The sequence below is a fragment of the Andrographis paniculata genome, unplaced genomic scaffold, assembly GCF_009805555.1.
Source record: "Andrographis paniculata isolate CXL003 unplaced genomic scaffold, ASM980555v1 Contig59END, whole genome shotgun sequence".
Taxonomy (NCBI): Eukaryota; Viridiplantae; Streptophyta; class Magnoliopsida; order Lamiales; family Acanthaceae; genus Andrographis; species Andrographis paniculata.
Genome location: NW_026137594.1, coordinates 3,561,169 through 3,577,886, shown reverse-complemented (window position 1 = coordinate 3,577,886; position 16,718 = coordinate 3,561,169). Strand labels below are relative to the sequence as shown.

At 30.2% G+C, this 16,718-nt stretch overlaps 3 protein-coding genes across 5 annotated transcripts; 2 read left to right on the top strand and 1 right to left on the bottom strand.

The window, feature by feature from the left end:
* The first annotated feature begins 237 nt into the window (after window positions 1-237).
* On the top strand, window positions 238-2,283 carry LOC127258428 (cyclic dof factor 2-like). Of its 2 annotated transcripts, none has more exons than XM_051285263.1 (2): window positions 238-729; window positions 831-2,283. In XM_051285263.1, the coding sequence occupies exons 1-2, from the start codon at window positions 586-588 to the stop codon at window positions 2,025-2,027; spliced, it is 1,341 nt and encodes a 446-aa protein (XP_051141220.1). In that variant the 5' UTR covers window positions 238-585; the 3' UTR covers window positions 2,028-2,283. The 2 variants fall into 2 exon arrangements, with proteins under 2 accessions (XP_051141220.1, XP_051141222.1); XM_051285265.1 differs by having other exon boundaries at window positions 241-729; window positions 876-2,283.
* Window positions 2,284-10,160: 7,877 nt separating this feature from the next.
* On the top strand, window positions 10,161-11,126 carry LOC127258427 (probable calcium-binding protein CML46). The gene has a single exon (XM_051285262.1). The coding sequence runs from the start codon at window positions 10,265-10,267 to the stop codon at window positions 10,901-10,903; it is 639 nt and encodes a 212-aa protein (XP_051141219.1). The 5' UTR covers window positions 10,161-10,264; the 3' UTR covers window positions 10,904-11,126.
* A 3,634-nt stretch (window positions 11,127-14,760) lies between these two features.
* On the bottom strand, window positions 14,761-16,108 carry LOC127257775 (expansin-A10-like). 2 transcript variants are annotated; one of them, XM_051284235.1, is made up of 3 exons: window positions 15,922-16,108; window positions 15,652-15,804; window positions 14,761-15,574 (listed from the first exon to the last, which is right to left on the bottom strand). In XM_051284235.1, the coding sequence occupies exons 1-3, from the start codon at window positions 16,082-16,084 to the stop codon at window positions 14,979-14,981; spliced, it is 912 nt and encodes a 303-aa protein (XP_051140192.1). In that variant the 5' UTR covers window positions 16,085-16,108; the 3' UTR covers window positions 14,761-14,978. The 2 variants fall into 2 exon arrangements, with proteins under 2 accessions (XP_051140192.1, XP_051140193.1); XM_051284236.1 differs by having other exon boundaries at window positions 15,900-16,060.
* Window positions 16,109-16,718: the final 610 nt, after the last annotated feature.

The window sequence follows — 16,718 nt, the reverse complement described above, 5'->3', positions numbered from 1 at the left end:
AATTAGTTGATTCATTTAAAAATCTAACAGAAAGAGTATTAATGAGTCAAATTGAATTAAAAAAATAAATGGTAAGAATAAAAATGAGGTCAACGGTAAAAATCGAAACTTTGGAAAGGAAAATTAATGCGGGGGGCAAAATATAGAGTAAGAAAAAGAAAGAGGGCTTAAAAGGTAAAAGGAAAGTGCGGAGAGAGAAAGTCCGTCTTCCTTCTTTGGCAGAAAAAAAGGAATCGAAAGGACAGACAGATAGAGAAAGAGAGAGAAAGAGGATCTTGCAATGGCGGCCACAAACAATTTTTGTGGCTGAGAATTCATGTTTCCTTTCCGACGTGGACTCTAAAGACCACAGTACGTCGTCTCAATTACGTCAGTCATCCCCAAAAGCCCTAAACCTAATTTATTCATCCCTGTCAGTCTGTCTGTTCATGCTGCCCTGCTGCTTTTACATCATTTCTTTTATGCCTTTTTTGGAGTTCTGCTGCGTTTTCAAGCCAGGTTTGGATAAAAAGGGCGAGTGAGTGAGTAGGGAAGAAGCACCAGCACAATTATTTCCTAAGATAAAAAACACAGAAGGGGCCAAAAATGTCGGACCCCAAAATCAAGCTTTTTGGGAAAACCATTGGAGGAGGAGGACGAGGAGGAGATGGCTTCTGTGAGGATCCTCCCTGTTCTTCTCATTCCACCAATTTTAATGGATGCGCCGCCGATTGCAAGGAATCACAGAAGGTAAAAAAAACCCTAATTCGATTTAGGGATTTGGGAATTTCGTAGATGTTCTTGAGCTGCTCTGTTGTTTGTGCAATATTTTTAAGAATTTTGCTGTTTAGGCTGTAGATTCTGTCTTAATTCCTCTTCAATCCGTCTCTGGACAGAGTGTGTCTGGAACGAAGCACACCGACGACGACGATCCGTCGGAGCCTCTGACATCGGAGGAATTCAAAGGCTCCGATTCGTCGCCGACGGCGGTTGCAGACTCTACCGCGCCGCCGCCGGAAGAACAGAGTGAGACAAGCACCTCGTCGGAGAAGACGCTGAAGAAGCCGGAGAAGATACTTCCATGCCCTCGCTGCAACAGCATGGACACCAAATTCTGTTACTTCAACAACTACAACGTGAATCAGCCGCGCCATTTCTGCCGGAATTGCCAGAGATACTGGACCGCCGGCGGCACCATGAGAAACGTCCCCGTCGGCGCCGGCCGCCGTAAAAACAAGGCCTCCGTTTCCCAATTGCGGGGCCTAACCGTCCCCGAACCCCACATCGATATGCCGGCGCCGGCGACGGCGCTGAATCCCGGCGGGACCACCGTGCTCTCATTCAACTCCGATTCTCCCCTCAGCGAATCCATGGCGTCCGTCCTGAACAGCATCGACAAATCGATTCGAAGCACTACAAGAAACGGAATCAACAATCCTGAAGAACTCAGATCGAAAGAGCCTGAAAATGTCGCCGGCAGCATCAATGATGACGATACCGGCAAGGCGGCGAATCCTCAGCCATTTCCGCCTCCACCACCCAATTTCCCGGCGGCCCCCTTTCCTTACCGGTGGAATCCAATCCAATGGAACTCCCCTGTTCCGGTCCCGCCCGGTTTCCCGATGCCGTTTTATTCGACTCCACCGCCGTATTGGGGCTGCGCCGCCGTGCCGACAGCCTGGAATGTCCCATTGATTATATCGAATCCAAATTCTCCGACATTAGGAAAGCATTCAAGGGATGACAACAATGCGAATTTTGCGAATTCGAAGGAGGAAGTTGATCCAAAAGAGTCGAATGCCGAGAAATCTCTATGGGTTCCGAAAACGTTAAGAATCGACGATCCGGAGGAAGCTGCGAAGAGTTCGATATGGGCGACATTGGGCATAAACAAGGACAACGTCGAATCTCCGGGGCTTTTCAAGGCATTCGAAACTGCTCGATCGAAGAGCGACGAAAAGGCGCGGCCGGCGCCGGAGAATTCGAGCGTATTGCAAGCGAATCCGGCGGCGCTGTCGAGGTCGGTGAGCTTCCATGAGAGCTCGTGAGAGGTAAGGTCGTCGTTGTTGTCGATTGGGAAATTGGAGTTGTGCATTGGTAGGAGTATGGTTTTATTGATGATGATGATGATATATATATATATATATATATATAGGTTTTGTACATCAGTGAGTGAGATTTGGGGTTGGTTGGGTAGTTGGAATAAATGGAAACAGTTGATGAGGGTTTCTAATTGAAAACCATAAGTAAAATTTATATATGTTTCTAGGGAAGAACATTACAATTAATCATATTGTTTTTGTTCTTGTTCTTGTTATGTTTCTGCCTGGTTAATAACGACTTATCTAAATCGCGGCACCGATTACAGATTTCATATCTCTAAATTTTTTTAAATAAATTAAGAGAATACATCAGACGGACTCAGTCTAATATCAATTCTAAAGCTTAATACTGCATTTCGTCAGATCGAGGGCCACTCCTCGGCCTCGGACCCAGGCAAGGGGGACTTAAGCCCCCTTGACCCTCAACTCATTGACCGGGCAGCGAGACTCCGTGAAAACTCAATGAAATAACAAACTAAATTTAAGACATATCAACAAAGAGTATTAATTATCTGGGGAGGGTTACAGTGTTGATTTTTCAAATCAGCATATATATAATACATAAACAATGCATGCATGTTCAAATCAATTGTTATATATGCTGTGAAACTATATAATATGTTATTAGTTTATATGTTGTATTTGTATTACATTAACATATATTATCTAATGTCTGTTGTAATACCATATATTGTCCATTACCATACGATGTATTAGCATAGCCGCCGCCTAATTGTTTATTATATGAATATTAAGAGTTTAAGTAAGAAAAAAGATTAATGTAAATTATTGAATTCATTCTAACAATCAATAATAATGGGAGCAGAATATCAAATTATAATAATAATGTGGATGGATGATATAATAAATACTACCCACATAATGTATCTGCTACAATTTAGACACGGTATTTTAGGTGGGATGTAATTAGTAGATAATTGAGAATGTATTAGTGAAAATAATTATCATATAATATAAATATTATAAATTAATATTAATATAATTAATTAGTTTAATTAAAAATTTTAAAAAAATAAAATTAAAAAGTTTAAAATGACATTAAAGTGTATAATCATTTTTTTTTAAAAAAAAGTGACATGAGGACAGAAACGGCAACACGTAGAGATGGTGCGTGGGAACGAGGGAGTAACAATGTTAGAAGTTTAACTAACAATGTCCTCATATGTATTCTCAACTGCATGGTGACATTGCAAGCAAATACATTAAAATCATTAACAATTAACAAATGAGATTAAAAAAAAAAAACATAAAAATATTTTATTTTCACACTCTATGATAATTTAATATCCATGAGGTCATGAGTTCCAACCATGACGCCTCATATTACCTGTCACACACGGTTCATCTAGTGTGACTTATCGGTCGGGCTTAGTTTGCAGGCATTAAATTCGACCGGAGGTTTACCAGTGCGCACTTTCAGATAGCGGCTGCAATTTCGCACCCACTAGATTTAATACATTTAAATGATTAATCTAAACTAATACATTCCTTCTCCTGTAAAAAATAAATATTTAAAACTAATTTTACTAATTTTATTTTTTTCTAATGTGGATAAAAAAATTCCTTAAAAAATTGTTTGCAAGTGAAAGATTGTTGTAGACATTGATTTTTTGAGACTTTTAGAATTTTAGAATTTTAAACATAGTAAAATTAATGTTTGATGTTATACTTCATTTGTTAAATTTTAAAATATGTTTTTGTGTTTTATAATAAATTATAAAATAATATTATTTTATTGATTAATAAAAATATGTAATAAATTTTAATATACTTTTTTATTTTTTAATATAAATTAATTGTATTTGTAATATTATATTTGTAAAACCATTTCTATTTTGTAAGGTGAATTACTTTAATCAACTCTAAAAATTGCAGTTGTCACCATCTGATATGAGAGAGGGTAAAGTCCGTCTGGTTGAGCGGATCCTCTAAAAAAAAGTGTTTTTTTTTAATTATTATTATTTTATATTTTAATTTTTTAAATATTTTTAATTTAAATATATATTGTATTTGTGTCTTGTTTATTTTATTTTTTTGTCAATATCTTTTTTATTATATATATATATATTATATTTTGATTTTATAATTAATATTTATATTAAATATTTGACATTATTGTAAATTTAAAAAATTTATATAATACTCTCACCGTCTTTAAAGGTCACATTTACTTTTTTGCGTCGTTGTATTTGACATTAAAAATATTCTTATATTTATGTATATATATATACACATGTGCAAATGTCCTTCTATTAGTATTATAAGACACTAATTGAAATTTTTATTTTATTTTTTTAATTTAAACTATATTTTGATATAATAATTAATATTAAAATATTAACAAATAAAAAGTAAATGAGATCCTTAGAGTCGGATGTAAATAATAATATATAAAATCAAATCTATATAATTATACAAAAATAGAGTTATGAGTTAAAAATAATTTAATTTAGATAAAAACTTAAAATATTTACATATTAATATATAATAATTATTATTAAATATATATATATATATATATAATACTTATTATTTTTGAATGGATGACAAAAATAATTTGATATACAAGTAATTTTTAACAATTGAACAGTGTTAAATTTAAAAGTTTGTATCTTTCCATGATAGTGGCAGTGAAAGTGACAGTCAATTGGAATAAGTTATGGAGTGGATTCTGAATAAAATGTTCATTATTACATCAATCAATCAATCCCATTCCCAAATGATCAACCAAATTAGCAAAGCCAGCCCAAATTAGATCCCAAATGCAAATTTATATATATATATATATATATATTACCTCCATCCTCCCAAAGATAGACACGGTATTTTAGGTAGTTTAAGTTATTAAGTTATTAATAATAAGTTATGATAATATTTTATTATTTTTTATATCTGTAATATTGTTGGTATTTTAAATATTTTTAGAATTATATCTCAATAAAATATATACAATATAAATATCTATTATTTTGTAGACAATAAAACTTTATATAATACAAATGAATAAAAAAATTTATTTATTTATCATTAATATAAATTAGTTTTATAACAAAAATGAGGAGTTTCAAAGATAAGATAAAAATATTTGTTAATTGAAGAAAGATACAGAAATAAAAAGGGTTTTGAGTGGATTCTATTGTGTTAAAAGTTTAATTAAATTGATTTTATATTTGTTAAATATGTTTAAAATTGATAAATTTACCAAAAATAAAAATAGATTATCTTTTATGTAAAGAAAGTGAGATCATCTTTGGCGGGACGGAAAAAATATATATTTAGGGTGTGTTTGTTTGGGGGATTGAATTAGATTTCCACTATTTATCCCATTTTTCCCCTAAAAAACATCAAATCAAACACCTATTTTTTATTTTTTATATTATACTAAAAATAAATTTTACATTCAAAACATCACATCAACACCTATTTATATCACATCATACAACTATTCAAATTCAAAATTTTTACTATTCAAATCTCAACTTAAAATCCAAACCCCCAAACAAACACACCCTTAGTCTTCAACAAGAACAATGAAGGTGCAGCAATATCAAGGTCAACTATCAGTACTGTAATATATATATACTCCAAGATGCAGCTCTTCTTTTGAGATCAATGGATCTATCTTTTAATCTCTTCCTATGAAATGTCACTCTACACTTTCTGCTTCCTTTTCACAATTTTCTTAATATTCTATCCTTGAGAGTTTTAATAAAAATAAATAATAATAATTATTTATTTTTTATAGTAAAACAATGTAAAAATATAATAATTTTTTACTTAAAAATAAAATGAGAATATTTTTCAATAACAACAAAAAAAAAGTAAGGATAGATTTGAATGACATAAAATAAATCTATTATCAATTTTCTTTTTTTGGTTGTCATCCAAATTTATTCCCGTTTTTTTTAGTAAAAAAATACTATTTTTCTTTTTAAAAAAGTAAAATTTTTTATTGTTACATATTTTTTTTTAAAATTCGTGCCCGATCCAATGAGCACACGATTGAACGAGGCAGGAAGTATGTATAAATGAGGAAGGAATACTTCAATTATCAAATATCAATGAAGAAGTTGAAGATGGGGGACCGACGATCAGCTTGCTCTCTAATGGCATTGGCACCTCCACTTATTATTTTCCTTCTACTCACTCTAACTGCAGAAGGTAATACATACATACATACATACATACATACATACATACATACATATATATATATTATATGCAATTAATTAGCAATGAACAAACGAAACCCTAGATGCTTTTCATGGTCAGGTTTATGCATGGGAAGAGCTACAAGGAAGCTAATGGTGGGTGCCGATGGACCTCCAGGCCATGGAGCCGCTGCCAATAATGCAGACCAAGACCAGGAGCTGGAGCTGGAGCAGGTGGAGCTCGATTATTTGAATCCAGGGGCAAATGTTAATACCAAATCTGGTTATTATTATCTTCTTCCACCTGCTGCTCCTCCTCCCCTTCCTCTGTCTTAGAGAGTGAAATAAGAGAGAGAGAGACACATCGTCGTCTTTATTCAGATATTTTATTATTTCCGTTTCCCAATTTTCATTGCAGAGCCAAACAATGTCTTATGATTCTCATTCCTCCCTCCTAATGTTATTTTATACTCTTTCTGTCTCCGTCCATTAATCTTTTTTTTTTTTTTTTTCTTTTTACTAATTTTATTATTATTTTAATTATTAACTAAATTTTTTAAAATATTGTTCAACTATTTTTTTATTTTGTAATTTTTAATAAAATATTTATTTATTTTTTACTTTCTGAATCGGATCCAAAAAGAATTATTTTTACAGTTTGGGCTGCAAACTTGTATTGGGCTTATAATTTTGGGCCTTATTTAAAAGCCCAATACAGTTGCAATAATATTCAATCAATTGTTCAAAAACATAAATGTAAATTTGAATATTATACTAATAAAGATTATGAGAAAAAACAATAATAATTAATTGGTATTAAATAATACACAAAGTATAAAACAGATAATAAAAAAAAAATGCATTAATATAATATAAAATATATAACTTATTAGCTAGAAACAGGTAATGATTGTTCATACCAAACATGTTATTATTGAACTCTTTACTTGAGATAAATAACAACAACATATATTAACTTACAATATCTATTACTTCCACCGTCCTCGTACCGTGTCTGCTACACTGTAGTTATGGTATTTTAGGAGGGGTATAATTAGTAGATAATTAAGAATATATTAGTGAAAGTAATTATCATATAATATAAATAATTATAAATTAAGATTAAGACTAATTAGTTTAATTAAAATTAAAAAAAAATAAAAATTAGATTAAAATGTGTAATCATTTTCCAAAAAACGAAAGTGACATGGTATGTGGGACAGACAGAAACGTCAACGTAGACATGGTACATGGGACGGAGGGAGTATTTTAACTGAAAGCACATATATATATATATTATTTATATGTGTTAATTAATCATAATCAATATTTTAACAATTTGAAAGATTTTTATCTTATGTTTACTTTCAACTTTTATCACCATTGTTACGTACAAAAATTGTCGTTTACTTTTTACACGTAGATTGTTAAATATTAGTATTATATTAAATTGTAATAAAAATAAAAAAAAATATCCTTATTAGTACTGTGTAATATAAAAATAATGACATTTGTATTTTATTATGTTAGGTAGATAGTAAAATTACTAAATTAAAAAATTATAATATTGTTTTGGGACAGAATGAGTATTAAAAAAATTATATCTTAATAATATATTCACATTCATTAATAACTAACTATAGAAATCCAGCAAATTCGTACATTTGTGATTTTAAATCAAAAATAATATTATTCAGACCATACAATTTTTAATAAAAAAAATATAGTATTTTATTTTCATCAAATATCATATTAAAATATTCTCTTCGTCCCAATACAATAGTCATGTTTATCATTTTTGTTCGTCTCAAAACAATAGTCTCATTTTTATAAAAAAACCATATCACCATAAAACTATCCATACCTTTTCATTATTATTACACAATTGTCACTATTTTTTACACTAATATATTCACAAAAGCAAAAAAGTTGTTTATCTTTACTTTTAACCAACTACCAATATAATATCAATATTTCTTAAATTTAGTGCCCAACACAATAAGAGTATACTTTTGAGACGGAAGGAGTATTATTTTAACAAAATTTTAAATCGAGCACGTCATTTCAAGCAGACCCGAAGCAAAATTAAAATAGTGGGGCTTAAATATATTTTTTATTAAAAATAATTATAAAAAATCATTAAAGTTATATTTAATAATAAATTTAATATTTTTATATTAAAATATTACTATAATACAAAGAATGTGTTTGTTAATATTCTTAGTTTGAAATATTTTTTATGCTCAATAGGAGAACACATGTCGTTAATATAGTGAATTGAATTATTGATTTTTTTTCGGTTTATAGATATATTATAAATATTGTGTAAGCATAATATATTTATGTATTATATTTTATGATAATATTAATCCTCAAGTGTATAAAAAAATATCGTGTGAAAGAATATGAATAGCTTGTTTGTGTTTTGTGATATATTTGTGTATTTTGAAAATAATAAAAAATTTAAACTATAAAAAAATTACTTAATGTGAGTCAACAGTAAAAATATAGATTAGATAGCAAAAATCTAAAGAATATATGTTTGCTTAATATTTATAAAATACACAATAAAATAAAAGTAACAAAAATATATGTAAAAATATTATTCTATTTCAAATTTCACTATAGAAACAACAAAAATTATAAATACTGTAAATACATCAAAAATAAAAATAAAAATACAAATAAACACATAATTAATAAAATTAATTGTAAACCAATTCAATATCAAAATAATTTATTTTAATTTAATGTATATATATATTATTGGGCCACTTGGGCTCACTTTTAAAAATAGACCTGATCATAGAATTTTTTACTATCGAAACTTTTGCATAGAAATTCAGCTCTTTTACCAAGAAGTCCAACTTTTTACACTAATAAGTATTCAAAACAAGTATTAATGGTAAGAGAGTTGTTTGCTTTTCATAAGGTGCAATGCAATTAATTAATTAATATTATTCAAATCAAAAGGTTCAGGCGGCTATCCAAACCCCTTTGAATTCAATTCTCGAAACAAAAATTAGTAAATAAATAAAATATATATATTATATGGAATTCCACGATGGACTTTTGATCTTTCCAAGTTCCAATATCACCACTTCCACGAAATTTCATTTTCTCATACACCAAACAAAAACATTCTCTAATTCCACACACACACACACACACACACACGTATAATTATAATTCTCACTCCGTGCTATTGAAAGGTTGCTATTTTTCATTTTCGTCCGTCCCAAATCAGGTTACTATTTTCTAATTTAGCAATTGTACTACTTACCTAACATAATAAATATCCTTGTAACTTACAATATATTATATAAATATCATTAGTTTTATATTATATTATATTAATAGGGATAATTTTATTTTATTTATTTTTTTTTACTATAATCCAATATAATATTAATATTTAAAAATTACGTGAAAAAGCAAACGCCACTCTTTCACCTGGACAGAGGGAGTATTCATCCAATTGTGTACTCATTGACCAGGCATGAGTTTTAAGAAAAATATACAAGAATGAAAATTTTTATTTCTTTTGGTAAAGAAAAATGATATTTTTTTACTAAAAAAAAAATAGGAATAAATTTGAATAACAATATAAAAAAAAAAGAGTGAAAATAGATTTGAACGACGTGGATGGAGTTTAATATTTATAGTCCAAGAAAATGAAAATGTCATATGTGTAAGAAGAAACAGACAAGAAAATGAGGGTTGTTTGTTTACCAAATTTCCTAAGCAGAAATTTCCATGGACTTTCCATTAGACCTTTTCTCTTCATCTTCTTTGATTTATCACATCACATCACAACCTGCACCTTCCTCGAACACATCCATGTCAATTCATTAATCAATTCTTCCTGGAAAAATATATCTCTAATTCTCTCTCTCTCTATATATATATACAAATCCCGCACAATCAATTCAAATTACTACACAGGTTTTAATTAATTAATTATTTAATTAATTCGATCTGATATACCTAATTTTCTACCATTGATCAGCCATGGCTTCTTCTCTGATCAGCAGCAGCAGCAGCAGTTTCTATCAATTCCCAGTTATCATCCATGGCGGCAGCACCCTAACCCTAAATCTGAACACTTTTATTCACCTCGCAGTTCTGATTGTCGGATTGATTTTTTCATGGAAGAACACGAAATCCAGCAGCTTCTTCTTCTTTCTGTCCAGGGAATTCCAGAGATTTGCCAATTTTGAGCCATCTGTGAAAGTAGAGAAGAAGAAGAGATCGTCGTCGTCGTCGTCGTCGACGTTGTCCGCCGATAATCATCAATTGAGCGCGGCGTGCAAGAGCGGCGACATGGAAATAGTGCTGAAAAGCTTGGGGATGGTCTCCAATGGCGGAGAGGGATTTTGCAGCAGGATGGATGCAGATGACCTCTTTGCCATGTTCGAGGAGAGGAATCCATCTCTGGAGGAAGTGAAGGCAGCGTTCGAGGTTTTCGATGGAAATCGTGACGGATTCATCGATGCAGAAGATCTCCAGAAAGTTCTGTGCAGTTTGGGGTTGAAGGAAGGGTCGGAAATGGAGAATTGCAGAAGAATGATTAGGGTTTTCGATGAAGACGAAGATGGAAAATTGGATTTCCAAAACTTTGTCAACTTCATGGAGAATACTTACAATTAGTTAATTAGTTAATTATTTTTATTTTTATTTTTGGTTCCTTAATTTGGTGTGGAACACTTCACCTCATCTTGTATGATAATTTTTGGTGGGGAATCATTACTATTGGGAATATAATTGCCAAAAGTATTTTGGACAATTGATGTTATTTAGATAAAATAATTTTTATTATTTATTTGGTATTGAGTGAACAAAAAAAATAAAATATATGGGTGTGTTTGTCTTACATTTGATTTTTCCGGTTTGAATTTTTTAATAGTAAAAATATAAAAAAAAAAATGAATAATTATTTAATATGATTTAAATAGATATTTTATATAATATTTTGAATGTAAAATTATTTTTTAATACAATATTGAAAATAAATATTTAATATAATATTTTTTAAAAGAAAAAAAATAAAAAAAATAATAATAAATTGTTACTATTAGAAATCTACAAAAATACACAACTTATAATTTTTATGTTTAGGGCTCAGAATTTATTTTTTATACTTTAGGGTATTCTCTAATTATATCTTAGCCCAAATACTTGCGTAGAGTAGTAACTATTTGGGCCACAAAAGTTGTTGGACTTGGCCCAGTGAGTATTATATTTAATTTGTCCTTACTTTAGTCAGTATAATCTCAAAAGTTTGTTTTTGATGTTACTCTAGAGCTAGAGCTGGCAAAAATTGATTCGACACGATAATCTGACACAAAATAATTGGGTTTAAGTTAAAGATTTGCGAACCTGATACGATAATAAACGAGTCGGGTTAGAGTTGAGACTCTCAACTTGAACCCGACACGACAACTCGATTATAATATATTAATATTGATTAATATATTTATTATATAAGTAAAATAACCATAATTTATTAATTTTCTCATAAATTAATTTAAACTAAGTCCAATTTTAAATAATTTAACCTAATTTACGCTCAAACTAATAAAAACTAACGTAACACGACAACACAACAAAAAATTATTTAATTTGAATCAAGAAATTCAACTTAATTATGTATACGAGTCAACCCGAACCTGACATGATAATAAACGGGTTGGATTAGAGTTGAGTAATTTAACCCGTTTAAAGTATTCAACCCAACACGAATCGACCCATTACCGGTTCTATGCTACTCGAATATAATATTTGTGTTTGTTAGGTTGGACAAAATAAATAAATAAATAACTGAAATCCAAATATAAAAGTAATTAAAAAAATGAAGTATTATAAAACAAATTATTAATATATATAAATATATTTTTTGTTTAAATAGAAATTTTAGAATGCTTTTTAAAACAGTAAAAATTTTAAATATATGACGTAATATTTTATAATATAGTAAAAATATTCTAGGATAAATGGTGTTAGTTTGTAGTTAAACAACTGTAAACTGCCACCGACAAAATAAAGTGCATATTTTCTACGCCATTAATGTCTCTTTCAATGCCTGTCTCTCTCACGGCTTTTAGGGACCAATTTTGGATGTTTAGTGTTATTTTAATCTTTTTCTTTTTTTATAAAAATATTATATCAAGTATTTTTAAAATATAATATAATATTAAATATTAATTTTTATTACTTTTAAAATTTTCAAAGCTTCAAAAAAAACTTTCTGTCTAAATGAACTTATATATATATATACACTGGTGAACTCAATACTAGTATCATAGCATAAATTTGTTTTTGGATATTTTCTAAAAGGCTTCATACTAGTGGAGTTCACTTGGGACTTATAAGTTGTGTAATTTTCTTCGTTATTTTCGATGTGGGATTTGGGTTTGCACCCCAACAATCTAAGTCTCAAACCAAGGACCAACCAATGGACCTTCTTTGCCCAACTTGTACCACCTATTACAAGGGGATCCATTGCCTGACCACCTTAATCGGGACTGAACCAACACCGCCAAGAGACTTTCGACACAAGGCACATCCGCAGATCACGAGGGCGAGCCCACCACCACAACCAATGTCCAATGTCACCCAGTCCACTTCACCATCTAACCGGGCTCTGATACCACTGTAGAGATTGGACCAACTCAACAACACTACTATAATATATTGTCCGCTTTGGGCTGACTCCCTACGAATTTGTTTTTAGATATTTTTTAAAAGGCCTCGTACTAGTAAAATTCACTTAAAATTTAGAAGGTGTGTAATTTTCTTAAATATAAGACTTGGATTTGCACCCATATATATGTCACTGATTTAAATTTGCCGACGTCTTTTCAATTTGATATGTCACATAGGAGTTAGATAGCATAATTTACCTGATTGATATGTTTGCACATTATTGTGCTTCAGAATAAAATATATGAACAAAATATTATTTAGAAATTTAATTATTGAATTATAAAATAGGATGATAAAATTTTAATATCTTAAAGTGAAATATAAAAATATTTTATTTTTTTGTATAGAATTATTTCAAGTATTTTAGTTTGGGGTATTTTTTATTTAAAAAAATAAAGTATCAATAATATACTACAAAATAATATTTTGTACTGCATGTTAAATTTTTTTTAAAAAAATATAAAATACTATATATTATAATTCATGTCGGTAAAAAATATATGTTGGTGAACAAAGCATTTATTAAATTATAAAATAAAAATATTGAAATTAGATGGAGTAGATATAAGTCTATAAATAATTTGGGTTTAGTTATAAAATATATACTATTTTTTAATTGATACTATTATATTTTCTAAATTTTCCTTTCGGTATTATACAATTATCATATTCTAATTTATACATGTATTAGATAAGATCATTTATGATTTTAATTTATAATTTTATAAATAAATAAATACATATTTATATATTGAAATTTTTTATTATTTTTTCTAAATAAATATTTATACATTCAAAACTGATTTATTTTTATAATTTTAATTTATATTAGTGCATGTAGATATTATTCTGTAACACAAAATTTTATTCTTTATATGATTGATTGTAATGTAATAGGGTGAGTAAAGAATTTAGATAAATTAAGTGTATAAATAATTATGATATATTTGTATATACGTGTAATGTTGATTGTTAGAAACTACAAATTGTGTAAGAATATTTTATTAGAAATAAATAATTTTTGTGGAAAAAAAATATATACTTAATTAAAGTGTGTTTGATATAGAAAAATAGGGATACAAAATAAAAGTATTTCTATTTTTTTTATTTATTTGAACAAAAAATCAAAATAAAAAATATATATATCTATTTTTTTTTACTATATTCATTTTCTTTGCAGAAAAATTAAGATAAATGATAAAAATACCATATTATTAACTATTTAATGTTAACAATTTCTTTTGAAAGTATATTATTAAGATCTCGTAATAATTCATTTGAATTACTAAAAATTTTAAAATATTAATTTAATATAATAGTTTTTCTAATGAATTATTACTTTATTAAAACTTTCTTTTATTTTATTCTCAGTTGGTAAATAAGTAATGATGTTATATTTTGAATGTAAATTGAATTTTAATATAATATAGAAGATATAAAATAAATTTTTAATTTGATGTACTATTTTCGTTCGTAAAAAGAGTAACATTTATTTTTTACAAGTATATTTTTAATATTAGTATTATATTAATTTATAGTAAAAAAAGATAAAAATATCCCTGTGCCGAAGGGAGCATTTGATTTGATTTTTGGGACAATTCCTCAAACAAACACATCTTAAGTGTATTTTTTTTTTCAATTTTTTATTTATTTAATTTTTCAATATAATTTTATTATCTCCTACTTTTAAAACACATCCTATCATCTTTAAAAAATATATATCCAAAGATTTTTCACGTCATAAAAAAAAATAATAATAAAATTCCAAAACTGAAACCCACTAAATTTTTATGCATCACACATGTGCTGAATTAACAACAAATAATTAATTAATTAATTAATTAAGGCCTCAACATTTGCATACGGTAACAACTCTGTTTTAATTTAGCACAGATCAACGACCACACTTACACAATTACAAACATTAATTAATTAATTAAATTAATTAATTCAGACATCATCGGTCATAAAAAATATATATATATATATACTTACTATCTGCATCATATATATATATCAGCTAGCGGAATTGGCCGCCCGAGTACGTCTGCCCGAACGACCACCGCGGCGGCGCCACATTGTAAGAAACCACACTCCGGCTGTCGCTGGCGGTGACTCTGAACGACAAACTCTGCCCATTCAGGTAAGAATTGCTCTGCCAATTCTGCCCCCAATTTCTCGACATCGGCTGCCACGCCGTCCTCGACCCTTTAATCGCCACCGCGTGGACGTCGCCGGCGCCGCCGACGTTCGTCACTAAAACCAAATTGAAATACGAGTGGCCGTTGATTGTGAACCTTATCCCTCCCCTTCTACGGCACGGCACCCGGCGGTACGCCACCGGCACGATCCCCGCCCTGTACTGCGCGATCCTCAGAAACACCGGCTGCGACAGGTCGAAGTGGTGGCGCGGCGGGTCGCACCACCCCCCGGGCGGGCAGAAATTCGTCGCCGTCACGATGATCGAGCCGCGCAGACACCATTTCGGATCGTTCACGCACATCAGCTGGAAGCACGCGCCGCAGCTCAGCCCGTTGTTGAACAGCGCCGTGCTCAGCGCCGCCGTGCTCGTGCCGTACCCCTGGCTGTACAGATTGCCATAGCCACAAGCTCCGCCTGCAACAAAAATCAATCAGATTATCAATTAAATAATTAATTAATTGATTGGTTGATTGGCGTCGGAGACGCCATACCCATGGTTCCAGAAGCGTCGCCGCCGCCGTAGAAGGTGGCGTGGGCGCCAATCCAGCCGCCGCCGCCGTAGTATCCATAAGCCGACTTCGCCATGATGAACAGAAATGCAGATACTAAAACGACGCCGTACGTCGTCATTTTGCGATTCCTTCCTGGAGATATGTAAAACACAGACCCCAAATTAAAATTAGGTTTTGCAAAACCCCCAAATTAAAATTGAAGAACGAGAAAGGGAAGAATTGGTTACTGGTAAGTGAAAATCGAAGCACCTGGTGCAAAAGTAGTGACGAATTTAGGTGTGAATAAATAGATCGAGGTAGCTAGGGCTAGTTGTGGGAGTAAAAAATAATGAAAAATGAGAAGAAATGCAGAGAAGGAGCCATTGAAGATGACAGCTGACAAGCTAAGGTATTTCCATACACCTGTTTGCATATGGGGCCATGGAAATTAAAACCTGTTGGGGTGTAGTAATTCTTGAAGCTTTGGAGGAGGAGCAAGCAATGGCAATTATACATCCATACATATATATATATGGGCTCCATGAAAACAGTAGGGATGATCAAGACTACTGGTTACTTTTTGATGGATTCATCTTGATGAAGATGATGCATTAATATATATATATATATATATGCATGGGATTAATTAATTAATTAATTAACTTCCCTAATTTACTTAAACCCAGCTTTCTCAGTGAAAGTAGTTTCTACATAAATACATGTGAGTGAAACACTACTCATTCAGTCAAATTTATTTTCGTATTTTTCGGTCCTCTGTTAAATTTATTCCATTATTAATTTTGACAAAATCAACAAATCGATATTTAATTATTACTATTCTTTTAACAATTATTTACAACAAATATTACTAATTTTATTACATTCTCTCTCTTCAATTACTTTAATTTCTAACTAAATTTTCAAAAATATCTTCAGCTATCTATCACTTTTTCAATAAAATATTCATTTTTCTTAAACTCAGGTATGTTAATTTTAGTGTAACGAGGGAGTATATATATATACTGTATATATACACACATGTGAGTTAGAATATGGCATTGCGAGTG